Here is a 15,021-nt window from a genome sequence, read left to right as displayed (position 1 = left end):
GGAACCTCAGAAGTAAGTATTTAATCAGCTCTCTTTCTGGGATCTATAGTGATAGGTACATATGTACATTCTTAAAAAAAAAAAAAAAACACTTGCTGGTGCACATCTGTGTGTGTGTGTGTATGTGTGTGTGTGTGTCTGTAAAAATTAAAGAATATAATTGGACCTGGGACAAGATTCAAATGTATGTATAGTCTTTATATTTCTTACTTTCAGCTTTAATAATTAGACTGTCAACAAACTGTTTTGTTTTCTAATTTAAAGTAAGATGACCTTTTACATTTTTATTTAGCCACATCAGCTATATACATACATGAATATACAGATATATACATTTGATTTTTCTTTATATCTACTTATGGTGCTTTTATATCTACATGTATGTTTTATAGATTTTAGGTGATGGGAAGATCAGAAAGTCAGATGGATATAACTGATATCAATACTCCAAAGCCAAAGAAGAAACAGCGATGGACTCCCCTGGAAATCAGCCTCTCTGTCCTTGTCTTGCTCCTGACTATCATAGCTGTGACAATGATCGCTCTCTATGCAACCTATGATGGTGAGTGTCTTCCCTACCCACACAGAAACTACAATGCCAAAGTGAATGAAGCCTTTCCCCTATGCTTTTACCAAATACAGAGATACATTTGGATGATGTGCAGATTCACTTAAAAGATGCAGCATTCATATGTCAGAAAACGAACTTAAAGCACGGTGTCCTTATATGTGAGCTGAGTTGTTAATTGCCAACCACATTGAGTATTTTCATGTGTATGATACCTGTATAATTTTATTTGATTAAAACATATACAATTTTATGTCAAACATCAGCAATAGCCATTAATCAATTTCTGTTGTGTCATTGAAATTCTATAAGGCTTCACAAGAGTCTAAGAAGTCTAATTTGAGTCTTGGAAGGTTTTCACCATAGGGATTAGTAAAGATTGGCTCCTTAATGGGAAAACATGATTACAGCATGATGAATGAAGCATTCAGCTATTTTAATTTAATATTCCCAGAGTTTAGTTGGTGAATGTGGTATAATAGCACACTTTCTTTCTGTAATCATCCCTAAATTCAGCATTTTCCTTTTATTCTTCTGTTAGTTTTTAACTAGTAAAAATAATGTATAATATTTAATGTTCCATTTATTAATTGGTGTATGTTTTTAATAACAAAAGGTAAACATAAACTGCAAAATTTTATTACCAATATTTATACATCTACTCTCCTTTTCCTAGATGGTATTTGCAAATCATCAGACTGCATAAAATCAGGTAAGAGGCTGTTTTTCATTTACTAGTTTATAGTTAATATATAACATTTAAAAGCAAATGTTACTGGAGATGTTTACTTTGGCTCTGCTCATATGCACGCTCCTTAAACTTACCCCACGAAAAACCAAAATGTATTTACTAGTTAATTAATCAATTGAAGTTTTTTGAGAAAACCATCACTACTCTAAGATGATAACAAATTACATGTTTTTGTGGAGCTTACTAGGTAGTTAAAGAAAATGAACACCTGAATGGTGAGCTTGTGAGTAAGTATAAATCATGAGAGAATGAAGAATGACATGTCGTTTATGTGGGAGAGAAAGAGAAAAGATGTGGGGAGGGCCTTGGAGTGAGCAGGATGAGAGGGGGAAGAATAGAAGAGGAAAGTACAAACAAGAAGTAAGAAAAAAAGCAAATCACGTGGAATGGGAGATGCAACTTGGTGGTAGAGTATTTGGTATGTATCCAGCCTTAGATTTAATCTTTTTTAAAAAAATGGAAAGAAAGGAAAAATCATGTTCTTGAAAAGCAGCAAAAATGTAACTCGATAGATAGGGGCACTTCACACAAGGCTTTGAAAAACCTATGGGTAGTCTTTAGTGGTGAAAAAGGAGAAATAAGAACTTCCTTGAACAGTGGAGTGATTGGGTGACAGTTGAGGGATGATTCTGAATGGGCTGAGTGAGAAGCAATCATGTGAGAGACCAGAGCAAGTAGGAGATGCCTTGGTAAGGCAGGCATGAGTTTGCAGAGCTTGGCCTTTGGTGAAACCCAGTGGTACTGAGAAAACGGTGAGGGTGAACTGGGTGAGTGAAGCAAGTGAGTTGTTGAAATGAGGGCTATGAATGAGTTAAAGTGATATCATTTTGTAAAATCCAAAGGACTTTAGATTTGGGGGGGAGGATGGTGTCCACTATCACAGAAGTACAGAAGCAAGGGGATGAATTCTGTTATGTGTGTGGTAAGCCAGGCAAGCCTTCAGGTGGGGTGGCAGAAATGGGGTCTAAGAAGCAGTTGTTTGGTTGGGAACCTCTCAGTTTACAGGTAATAGTAGAAACCGTAGAAACCGCGGAACTATTTGAGTTTCCAATAGAAGAAAATAAGGGGTACAGAGGCTGGATTTAAGGAGACATTAATAATTAGAGTAGAAGGAAAACAAGAGAGAAAGAACAGAAATACATGCAACTATTTAAGTCAAAGCAATCACTGTGTTGTCAGAAAACAAGAAGTGTTCTTGACCCTTCTACAAGGAGGAGGAAGATGCATCTGGGTACAACACCCTAGGATATGCTCTTTAACCTTTGGCAGTGGATGTATTCCCATCTGATTTTTCTGTTATTCTTTAAACTTTGCAAGATAATGATAGGAAATTATCTTGGGGTTCTAGGCGGTACTCTAATGTGCTGAGTGTGTGCCCTTTGGCTGTCCACATTGATTTTTAAATAGGTATTTTGCTCTGGGTGTCCATTGTAATAGTCATGCACCCTCAATCATGATGTTTGACACAGAGAGCTTAAGAAAGACCTGATTATAGATTGGATTATAGCCACTTGCTGTTCGACTTAACAGCATGTACTTTCCTGTCTGGTGGTTTTAATCAGAAATAAAATATGTCTTAATTCTCCAGGGAAATATCTATACAGACACACTGATTAGGATATGCCTAGGGTCACTGCACTAAATATAATATGAGCTGAGTGAGGCTGCTGAAGTTACCATTTCCTCCTTCCCCAGGTCTCCCTACTCCCCTCTCTCTGCCAAGTTGTTCTGCTGTTGTTCCTGCTTTGAGAAATTCACAATTTCATCCTGACCTGTAATGTTTAGTTCCACTGTCCTTGGTACACTTGAGATATCCTTTGAATCTCTTAATCTACAGGTTTTCTGTTCTCTTCTATCAATTCTTGTGTGTGTGTGTGTGTGTGTGTGTGTGTGTGTGTGTGTGTGTGTGTGTGTGTGTGTGTTGCTTTTGAAGAAATTGGATTCTTTGACTTCACAGGCAGATGTTTATAAACTTATATAGGGGATTTCCTCTCAGGGATCTGGCAGATACTCATAGCAGTACCCACCTCATGAAGTGACATTGGGTGTCTGAAACCTCACATGTGACTTGATATTTAAGAATATGGTTTTTAAATAATGTTTGGAAAGTACCAAGTGCCAAGATTTATGTAACTCTTATTCTTTAATTATAACCTACAAATCATGGCAAGTATAAAGTGTCTCAAGAACATTACCTTGGCATAGACATGTGTACAGCAGAAACAGCCTTTGTGGCATAGCTGGGCTTCTCATCACTATGTTAGGACACTTTTAGATTCACAGCTACTGTTTTTCGCTAGGGATAAAGATGAAGATGGAATGCTCCTAATCTCACAGATGAGCATGTTTGTACTCTTCTCTCCCATGCTGTTATACATGCACAGAGAGATAGATAGACACACACAGAGAGAAAGGTCGGGGAGCTAAAGGTAGGGGAGGAGTCCATATCATCTTAGAAATGTTTCTGTCACTGAAAAGATAAATTCCTTTAGAAGTTGTTTTAAATAAAGAAAACTCTGTAGAAAATCTTTGACTGAAGGCAGTAATACAGAAGAATGAGGAGAACAGGATAGGTGGAGAGAAGAAATATGTTGAAAAAAGTCGAGTATCCCAGTAGCAATTCTACGGTCACATTAAATGACTGGAAAAATTTAAACCTAAGCACAGAAATTCTTGAACATTAGAGAAGTAGGTATGATGCTTACTTTAATTGAAAGTGGATACCAACTTTCTCCCAGTGTACAGGAACTTCCTGGCAAGTGTCCTTCAAGGAATAGAAGGGAAGCCACACTGATACAAAAACTGATTACTCACTTCTATAGGACTTGTATATTTTGGGTCTGAGCATCTGTGATTTTATAATACACATAAAGTAATGTTTACAATGCATCCTTTAACTTGTTTATGTATGAGTTCATGGGGTTAGCCAGATTACAATAAAACCAACAAGTAACAAGTTAAGGCAAGACTGGAAATTCTAGTATAAAAGCATGCCATTTATCATTTATGAGACATTTAGAAGTGTCAAAAACTTAGAGACAGAGTTTGTGTGTGGTTCTTTAGACTTCTTATGTAATTCTAAATTCTGAAACTGACTTTTTCTTGCATTATAACTTTCCTAACTCAAAAGATTCCCCAAAATCATGTGCTTTAAATCAAAGTTTCTCACCCTCATCATTGCTGACATTTTGGTATGGATAGCTCTTCACAGAGGATACAGGAATTATCAAATGCTGAGTAGTGCTCCCAGTTTCTAGCCACTGGGTGCTCAGCATCAAGTTCTACCATCCCATTACAACAACCAAAAAAAAAATGTCCTTTAAAGGCAGAACCACTTTGATAGGATAGCATTGCTTTAAACAACCTGAAGTCACCAGTTTTTTTTCATCTTGTGAACAAAATAATATCCCTCCAAAGATGCTCACACCTGATTCCTTATATATTCCTTACAAATCACTTTATATACTAACAGAGCCTTTAAAAAAGTGATGTGGTATATGTGTGTGTAGCTGAACTAAAGAGTTTGAGATGGAATGATGAGGAAGTATGATTTGGTTGCTATTGTGTAACTACAAGAGTCCTTATAAGACAAAGGGGGCATCACTAGCACAACAGAAGCAGCCAAAGCAGAGACCTCAGTGTTACAGCCACAGGATGCTGCCACTGGAAGCTGGAAAGCAGACTGAGGGGTTGTTCCCAGAGCATGCAGAGTAAATATAACTCGTCTGATCCTTTGTAGGCTTCTGATGTCTAGAACTCTAAGATAATAAATCTGAAGTGTATACTATTATATCACCCTCTTACAGATGGGCTAGGACTCCATCCCAGGCAGCATGGCTCTAGAGCCTGTTCTTATAACCCTTTTCTATATTGTTTCAAGGGAGATTGGGAATGTTTGAAACTTTCAACCCTCTAGGCTTATATAATAGTTTAGAGGTGTAGATGTTTCCTGTCTACCGCAGGTGTCTCTACCAGTCTATTTTGCATCACTATAATGAAATATCTGAGGCTTAGCTAAGTTTACAAAGAACAGAAGTTTATCCATATCACAGTTCAGTAAGAGCAGATGCTCAAGGGACATCTGTTGATCACCTTCATACATGCAAAGTGCTAAGGTGTCTGAGCAGACAAAGGGAGCACATATAGGTGTACTCTGGCATCTTTCCTTTTCTTATAAAGTCATCATGGAGGTTTCATCTTCTTGGCCATAGCAAATCCCAACCCCCTTTTTTTTTATGAAGGTATCACTTCTAGATTCCATAGATCAACTTAAGGGGATTGAATTTCAATACATGCACCCCTGGAGGACACATGCAAAGGCCATATAGTGAACAAACAGGAGGATCCAAAAAAGCAATTGTTGGCAATGTGATCCTAAACTGTACAGGTTCTAGAGAATCCAGATTAAGACACATGAGCAGTGGAGTTCGGAAAAGAGAACTGTTCACTTGTACAGGTTATACACTGCTCAGTTGCTAGAAACCCTGAGCAAAAGGTCTGGGGAGCATGAAGACCAGGATGAATCACAAGGAAAGACAGACTATAATCTGGAAATTTTTTTCCTTTATTTCTGTACTTAACAAGCAAATTTTGATGAGAATTTAATTACCAACACTAGGAAAGGGGATGTTCTGTCTGCTTGAAATATTTAACACAGTGAGGTAATGAATAATTTACATTCTGGTTTAATTATCATTTTTGTATGACTTGACCTATAACCCTGAAGCAAAATGAATCTTCCAATGTGTGGTCATTTCTATAAATGACAGATGGTGGTAATGCCCCAGATAAAATATCTTAGTAGCAACTGGCTTTCTGGCAGCAATATGGCATCTCTATTCACTGAAGACCTTCATCTTTGTTGTCTGCCCATTAACACAGTGAAGACTCCATGTAGAGGAATGACAGAAGAACATCAATACAGGAAGGACTGCAGGCTGACTCTTAGGGCTTGCAAGCCCTGTACCAACCTTTTAGGGCAGATGATGAGCTTCATCATGAGTTTGAAAAAATCCTGCAGGGCATGAGAGCACAGAAGGAAGGTATCTTGGAGAAAAACAAAACAAACAAAACAACCAAAGCAAGCCTTTGCTGGTTTCAATGTAGCATATAGGAACTTTCTTCTGGGGACTTTCTTGATACAGTACTGAAGGCAATTTTGAGTTTATACTTCCTTAAAATGTATCCAGTCATAACTGGCACCTACTAATTAAATCCTTTGCTAGAAAGGGATCACATAATCTCTGCACCTCTCTCTCTTACACACACACACACACACACACACACACACACACACACACACACACACACACACACACCGCACACACACTTATCCTCCATGAAAAAGTTAAACCCTAGTTTTCCATAATTTTTTATGTGTGGCCAAAGGATGGAAAATATAGGTAAGTTAACCATTTAGTGTGTGAGGGGTAGTAGTGCCCAGTAAGCTTCTTTAGACTTCAAATGCCAGTTTCAAAGCTTTGAAAATTATGTATTTGTAAAAATGCTGAATGTAAACTGTAGTCAATAGTATTATAAGGGTCCTGGTTTATAAACACAGAGAAACAGTGAGAGACATGGAAAGATCCATGTGCTGTTGAAGGAAGGGTCCTGCTTGGTCTTGTATGGGCAAAGGCAGTCTGGTGCTTTTTACCAACCATTTTGTCTGATGTACAACTCAAGGTGATTGAATTGATATATTACTTGAGACAAGTTGAAAAGAATCATAAGAAGAAAGCTGCCCACCTCCTTAAGTCCAAAAAATTGTCATTCTTTAAGACCATAACAAAGGAGAAGGGATGGAGATGCTGGTATTTTTATTATTTTCTTAGACTGGTTTAAATCTGGACTCTTATATTCTCTCTTTTAAAATATCATTTCGCCACACCTTCGAGAACACTTCTCCAGAAAGAGAATAAATGCTTTCTTCAAATGTGAGACAGAAATGCATATTTAATAAGGATTTATTATGATAATTGGTTCACAAGATTAACTACCAAGTTTTCATTACAAAGTATTTGTAGTGACTCCTATTGCTTAGCCAGCCATGTGAAGAATTGTGGTGCTTTGATTAATCATGGAGCCCCTATACAACATAAACACATGTACATGCTGTAGGACTTCGTTGCTTTGTAACATCATAGCCATCTTAGTTTGTGTGAAAATGCTGTCCAGTGTCTTTAGAAATCACCTAAAGATGGAATGAACCCATCGTTAAGTGTCCATATGTATTAGGATTGTATTGAGAAGTCTCTGGAAACTCAACTAGGGAGTTAAAATTATTTCAGGATTGGGTCCTGGAGGCGTGGTTGCCATCTCCTGAAATCTGACTTACAGAGATGTGTGACTGCCTGTTCCAGCAATCTCATGGACACTAGACTGGTGGACTACATAAAGCAGCCACCAGTGATCCAGCCACAAAGGATCATCCTCTGGGGATAACACCTGGTTTGAGTGTGATGCAAAAGGCTCTCATTCAGCTTGACTGCTAGAAGACAGTCAGATTTGTTTAACTTGTAATTATAGGCTTCTTTGTATTAAATGGAATCTTTAGCATTTTCTTATCTCTAACTTTTCTTTCTCATCAAACAAATAGGAATTTAATTTTCCCTATCTCTGAAATGCTACTGTCATCATTCTGTCAATTTGATACAAACCTAGATATTCATAAGAAGAAGGAATCTTCATTGAGGAACTTCTCCCATCAGATTGGCCTGTTGGTGTGGCTGTAGGGTATTTTCTTGAATGCTGATTGCTGTGGGAGGGCCTACCCCATTGTGGGCAGGTGGGCCTGGACTGTTTAAGAAACATAACTGAGGAAGCCCAGGAAATCAAGCCAGAGAACATCCTTGCCTCATAGCACCTGCTTCAGTTCTTGCCTCCAGCTTTCTACTTTGAGCTCATGCACTGGCTTCCCTCTATGATGGACTGTAACCTGTAAGCCAAATAAGGCCTTTCTTCTCCAAGTTAGTTTGGTCATGGTGTTTTATTACAGCAATAGAAATCAAACTAGAACACCCTCTTTGATTATTTGTTGATACATAGATTAGGAATAATGCCAAATAATAATTAGATGAAAAGAATCAATTCCAGTAAGAGATGTGTACAGGAGAAGTAGAAAATTTCATTTTAAAAGAGATATAAGTGTCATGAATAATTAAAGCATAGTCCTTTGAAAGCTTCCTGACTTGTTTTTCCACTAAGAAGCTTCTAGCATTAGAAAGCTGGCATGTAAGTTTTGGTCACATCCTGTGTTATTGTATGTGATCTTAATTAAGTCATTTTAGGCCTGCTGCATTTCATTTTTCTTATCTACAAAACTGAAATTAAAAAGGCCTCATTTTACAGCCAAAAAGCAATGGCAAATGACAGCCCATTCCATACTGCTCATCTTCCAGGGAGATGAACCATGGGTAGAAGCTCAGGAATATTTCACTTAATATCTTATTTCAGAAAAATTACAATGTGGTATTTAAATGTTTTTATTGAAAATCAAACAAAAGTATTTCTAAATAAATGTTGTTTCAGTAGAATCACATACACAACAACAAACACACATAAGACCACAGAGAAAAAAAAACAAGAGAGACCAATTTTAGATGCTCTAAGATTAAAAATATTTTATCCTTTCTTGGCATTGTCTTTGATTATCATGCATCTCTTACACAGGGAGTGATAGTTTAGGCTTTGACCAGGTTAAAAAATGAGCTCAACCAGAAGTGAGCACTTAAATCTGCTTCCTAAAGAAAAAAAATAGCAATATCTCCCAACAGTCACATCCTTACTAGAAAACCTAGCTACACTGTGCTTGTCCATGCTAAGCCCTAAATGCTAGCTCTTCCCTCACCTCTGGTTAAATTCTACAAGTAAGCAATGCAGAGGGCTGAGGCAGGAGGAAATGACAATATCTTTTCTTTAGAATTAGGGACTTGAACAAGGTACATCACCATCAGCTGGGAACTTTTAAAAATGCTTACGCCCAGGCCCTACCCCAGCCTTACTGAATTTGAAGTTGTATTTTTAGCAAATTCCTAGGATGTTGGCCTCTGCAAAGAAGTCTGAAAAACAAAAAAAGAATCCTGATTTCTAACTGTGGCAGCTTAGTAGGATAATTTGAGCATTTAAGACTTACCCACACACTGTCTTTCCAGTTTACTGTTTTTTATGTGAGGAGGGAAAGCAACTGAAGTTAATACATGGATGTTAGTGTGCATAGGAATTGCCTAGACATTTGTATTTTTTAAAGAAAGTACTTCATAATAAGATGAAGGTGAAGATTTCCCAGAAGAGGAAATAGTTTTTTTTTTCCAACTTTTTTATTTGAATTAGAAACAGGATTGTTTTACATGACAATCCCATTTCCCTTCTCCCACCTGTCCTCCCCTACCCCCCCTCCACTAAAACCTTATCTGTCACATATCTTTTCTGCTCCCCCTGGATGGTGAGGCCTTCCATAGGGTGTCATCAGAGTATTTCGTTTCCTTTGGGGTAGGGCCTAGGCTCACCTCCGTGTGTCTTGACTCAGGGAGTATTCCTCTATGTGGAATGGGCTCCCAAAGTCCACACCTATGCTAGGGATAAGTACTGAACTACTACAGGAGGTCCTGTAGATTTCCCAGGTTTCCTCGCTGAAACCCATGTTCCTGGGGTCTGGATCAGACCCATGCTGGTATTCCAGCAGTCAGTCTGGGGAGCAAGAGTTCCCGGATGTTCAGGTCAGCTTTTTTCTGTGGGTTTCACCAGCCTGGTTTGTACCCCTTTCCTTTTCACTTGTCCTTTTCTGCAAATGGATTACAGTTCAGTTCCTTGGGTCTGGATCAGTCCCATGCTGGTATTCCAGTTATCTGCATCTGGGTTCCAGTTCAGATCGGTGATTAGTTATGGGTGTCTGCTTCTACTTCTACCAGCTGCTGGATGAGGCATATAAAACTGTCATCAATCTCATAATCAGGGGAGGGCATTTAAGGTAGCCTCTCCTCCGTTGCTGAGATAGTTAGCTGGTGTCATTTTTGTTGATCTCCAGACATTTCCCTAGTGCCTGATTTCTCTGTAAACCAAAGGTGTCTCCCTCTATTATATCTCCATTCCTGTTATCGTGTATTCTTCCCCTGACTCATATTTTCTGCCCCCTCATATCCTCGGCATCCCTCTTCCTCTCTCCTTCTCATGCTCCTAGCTCCTTGCCCCCTCTTCCCGTGCTCCCGATTTGCTCAGCAGATCTTGATCCTCTCCCCTCCTCAGAGGACCATGTATGTCTCTCTTAGGGACCTCCATGTTTATGAGCTTCTCTGGCAGTGTGGACTGTAGGCTGGTAATCCTTACTCTATGTCTAAAATCCACATATGAGTGACTACATACCATATTTGTCTTTTTGCGATCGGGTTACCTCGCTCAGAATGGTTTCTTCTAGATCCATCCATTTTCCTGAAAATTTCAAGATTCCATTTTTTTTTCTGCTGAGTAGTACTCCATTGTGTAAATGTACCACATTTTCTCTATCCATTCTTCCATTGAGGGGCATCTAGGCTGCTTCCAGTTTCTGCTATTACAAATAGTGCTGCTACGAACATTGTTGAACATATGTCCTTGTTGTATGAATGTGCTTCTTTTGGGTATATGCCTAAGGGTGGAATTGCTGGATCTTGTGGTAGACTGATTCCCATTTTCTTGAGGAGTCGCCATACTGATTCCCAAAGTGGCTGTACAAGTTGGAACTCCCACCAGCAGTGGAGAAGTGTTCCTCTTTCTCCACATCCTCTCCAATATGAACTGTCATTGGTGTTTTTGATTTTAGCCATTCTGACAGGAGTAAGATGGTATCTCAGAGTTGTTTTGATTTGCATTTCCCTGATGGCTAAGGATGTTGAACACTTTCTTATGTGTCTTTCAGCCATTTTAGATTCCTCTATTGAGAATTGTCTATTTAGTTCTTTACCCCACTTTTTAATTGGGTTGTTTGGTGTTTGGGGGACTAGCTTCTTGAGTTCTTTGTATATTTTGGAGATCAGCCCTCTGTCAGATGTGGGGTTGGTGAATATCTTTTCCCAGTCTGTGGCTGCCATTTTGTCTTGCTGACTGTGTCCTTTGCCTTACAGAAGCTTCTCAGTTTCAGGAGGTCCCATTTATCAATTGTTGACCTCAGTGTCTGTGCTACTGGTCTACCAGTCTATTTTTGTGTCAATACCAAGCTGTTTTCAGGACTATAGCTCTGTAATAGAGCTTGAAGTCAGCGATGGTGATGCCTCCAGAAGTTCCTTTATTATATAGGGATGTTTTGGCTATCCTGGGTCTTTTGTTTCTCCATATAAAGTTGAGAATTGTTCTTTCAAGGTCTGTGAAGAATTGTGTTGGGATTTTGATGGGGATTGCATTGAATCTGTAGATTGCTTTTGGCAAGATTGTCATTTTTACTATGTTGATCCTACCTATCCAAGAGCATGGGAGATCTCTCCATTTTCTGGTATCTTCTTTAATTTCTTTCTTTAGAGACTCAAAATTCTAATGGTACAGGTCTTTCACATTTTTGGTTAGTGTTACCCCAAGGTATTTTATGTTGTTTGTGGCAATTGTAGAGGGTGATGTTTCTCTGATTTCTTTCTCCACCAATGTATCATCGGTGTATAGTAGGGCTACGGATTTTTTTTCAGTTAATCTTGTATCCTGCCACTTTGCTGAAGGTGTTTATCAGCTGTAGGAGTTCCCTGGTAGAGTTTTTCGGTTCACTAATGTAAACTATCATATCGTCTGCAATAATGAGAGTTTGACTTCTTCCTTTCTGATTTGTATTCCCTTGATCTCCTCTTGTTGTCTTATTGCTCTAGCTAGAACTTCAAGGACAATATTGAAGAGGTATGGAGAGAGTGGACAGCCTTGTCTTGTCCCCGATTTTAGAGGAATTGGATCGAGTTTCTCTCCATTTAATTTGATGTTGGCTGTTGGCTTGCTGTATATTGCTTTTATTATATTGAGGCATGTTCCTGTTATCCCTGATTTCTCTAAGACCTTTATCATGAAGGGGTGTTGGATTTTGTCAAAGGCTTTTTCGGCATCTAGTGAGATGATCATGTTTTTTTTTTTTTTTTTTTTTTTTTTTTTTTTTTTTCTCAGTCTGTTTATATGATGGATCTTCGTATGTTGAACCATCCTTGCATCCCTGGGATGAAGCCTACTTGATAATGTTGGATGATTTCTCTGATATGATCTTGTATTCGATTTGCTAGGATTTTATTGAGAATTTTTGCATCAATATTCATGAGGGATATTTGTCTATAGTTCTCTTTCTTAGTTGTGTCTTTGTGTGGCTTGGATATCAAGGTTATTGTAGCCTCGTAAAAAGAGTTTGGCAATGTCCCTTCTGCTTCTATTTTGTGGAACAATTTGAGGAGTATTGGTATTAGCACTTCCTTAAATTTCTGGTAGAATTCTGCAGTTAATCCATCTGGCCCTGGGCTTTTTTTGCTTGGGAGACTTTTGATGACTGCTTCTATTTCTTTAGAGGTTATAGGTCTATTTAAGTTGCTTATCTGTTCTTGATTCAATTTTGGTAAGTGATAACTGTCCAGAAAATTGTCCATTTCCTTTAAATTTTCCAATTTTGTGAAGTACATGTTTTCAAAGTATGACCTGAAGATTTTCTGGGTTTCTTCAGTGTCCGTTGTTATGTCCCCCTTTTCATTTCTGATTTTGTTAATTTGCATGATCTCTCTCTGCCTTTTGGTTAATTTGGATAACGGTTTGTCTATTTTGTTGATTTTCTCAAAGAACCAACTCTTTGTTATATTGCTTCTTTGAATTGTTTTCTTTGTTTCAACTTTGAATTTGCTTCCATTTTTTTCTAGAGCTTTCAGCTGTGCTGTCAGATCTCTGGTGTGGTTATTCTCCAGATTCTTCATGTGAGCACTTAGAGCTATGAACTTTCCTCTTAGTACTGCTTTCAAAGTGTCCCATAAGTTTGGGTATGTTGTGTCACCATTTTCATTGAATTCTAGGAAGTCTTTAATTTCTTTCTTTATTTTTTCCTTGACCCAAGAATGTTGCAAATGCATGTTGTTCAATTTCCATGAGTTGGTAGGTTTTTTTGCACTTTGATTTGTTTTTGATTTCTATCTTTAAAGCATGGTGGTCTGATAAGACACAGGGGATTATTCCAATTTTTTTTTGTACCTGTTGAGGTTTGCTATGTTGCTGAGAATGTGGTCGATTTTTGAGAAGGTTCCATGTAATCCTGAAAAGAAGGTATATTCTTTTGTGTTTGGATAGAAAGTTCCATAAATGTCTGTTAATCCCAATTGGGTCATAACTTCTGTTATGACCTTTGTCTCTTTGTTAAGTTTCTGTCTGGTGGTCCTGTCCAGGGGTGAGAGTGGAGTGTTGAAGTCTCCCACTATAACTGTGTGAGGCCTTATTTGTGATTTGAGTTTGGTGCCTTTGTATTGGGAGCTTAGATGTTTAGAATTGAGACTTCTTCCTGATGGATTTTTCCTGTGATGAATATGAAATGACCTTCTTCATCTATTTTGATTGATTTTAGTTTGAAGTCTATCTTGTTAGATATGAGGATAGCTACCCTCGCTTGTTTCTTGGGTCCATTTGATTGGAGTATCTTATTCCAACCCTTTACTCTGAGGTAATGTCTGTCTTTGAATTCGAGGTGGGTTTCTTGTATGCAGCAGAAGGATGGATTCTGTCTTCGTATCCAATCTTTTAGCCTGTGTCTTTTTATAGGCGAGTTAAGACCATTAATATTGAGGGAAATTAAGTTCCATTCAGTGTTTATTCTTGTTTGTTTTTGGTTTGTTGTTGGTACTGGTATTGTATGTGGATTTACCCTGCCTTTTATTTTGTGTTTTTGTAGAGTGGGATTATCTATTGCCTATGTTTATGAGAGTGTAATTAATTTCCTTAGGTTGGAGTTTTCCTTCCAGTACTTTCTGTAGGGCTGGATTAGTGGTTACATATTGTTTAAATCTGGTTTTGTCATGGACTATCTTGTTTTCTCCATTTATAGTGATTGAAAGCTTTGCTGGGTATAGTGGTCTGGTCTGGCATCCATGTTCTCTCAGAGTTGGTAGAATATCTATCCAGGTCCTTCTGGCTTTCAGAGTTTCCATGGAGAAATCTGGTGTAATTCTGATAGGTTTGCCTTTATATATGTTACTTGGCCTTTTTCCCTTGCTGCTCTTAATATTTTTTTCTTTATTCTGTACGTTTGGTGTTATTATGTGACGTGGGGACTTTCTTTTGTGGTCCACTCTACTTGGCGTTCTGTAGGCTTCTTGTACTTTCATTGGCATGCCTTTCTTTAGGTTGGGAAAGTTTTCATCTAAGATTTTGTTGAATATGTTTTCTGTACCATTGAGTTGGGTTTCTTCTCCTTCTTCTATACCTATTATCATTAGGTTTGGTCTTTTCACGGTGTCCCAAATTTCCTGAATGTTTTGTGTTATGGATTTGTTAGACTTCAGATTTTCTTTGCTTGACGAGTTTATTTCCTCTAGTTTGTGTTCAGCGTCTGAGATTCTGTCTTCCATCTCTTGTATTCTATTGGTTATTCTTGCATCTGTGGTTCCTGATTGTTTACTAAGTTTTTCCACTTCCAGTATTCCCTCAGTTTGTGTTTTCTTTATTGTTTCGAATTCAGTTTTCAGTTCCTGAACTGTTTCCTTCAGGTGTTTAATTGCATTTTCTTGGCTTTTTTGGCTTT

At 38.1% G+C, this 15,021-nt stretch overlaps 1 protein-coding gene across 1 annotated transcript in view; it reads left to right on the top strand.

Moving 5' to 3' along the window:
* Window positions 1-402: 402 nt before the first annotated feature.
* Mme (membrane metalloendopeptidase) overlaps window positions 403-15,021 on the top strand; it is an 81,183-nt gene continuing 66,564 nt past the window's right edge. The window contains exons 1-2 of the mRNA XM_035451602.1: window positions 403-562; window positions 1,245-1,280. Of these exons, the coding sequence (XP_035307493.1) occupies window positions 403-562; window positions 1,245-1,280 (196 nt within the window). The remainder of the gene's footprint in view (window positions 563-1,244; window positions 1,281-15,021) is intronic.

This window comes from Cricetulus griseus (assembly GCF_003668045.3).
Source record: "Cricetulus griseus strain 17A/GY chromosome 1 unlocalized genomic scaffold, alternate assembly CriGri-PICRH-1.0 chr1_0, whole genome shotgun sequence".
Taxonomy (NCBI): Eukaryota; Metazoa; Chordata; class Mammalia; order Rodentia; family Cricetidae; genus Cricetulus; species Cricetulus griseus.
This window is presented reverse-complemented; position numbering and strand designations above follow the sequence as displayed.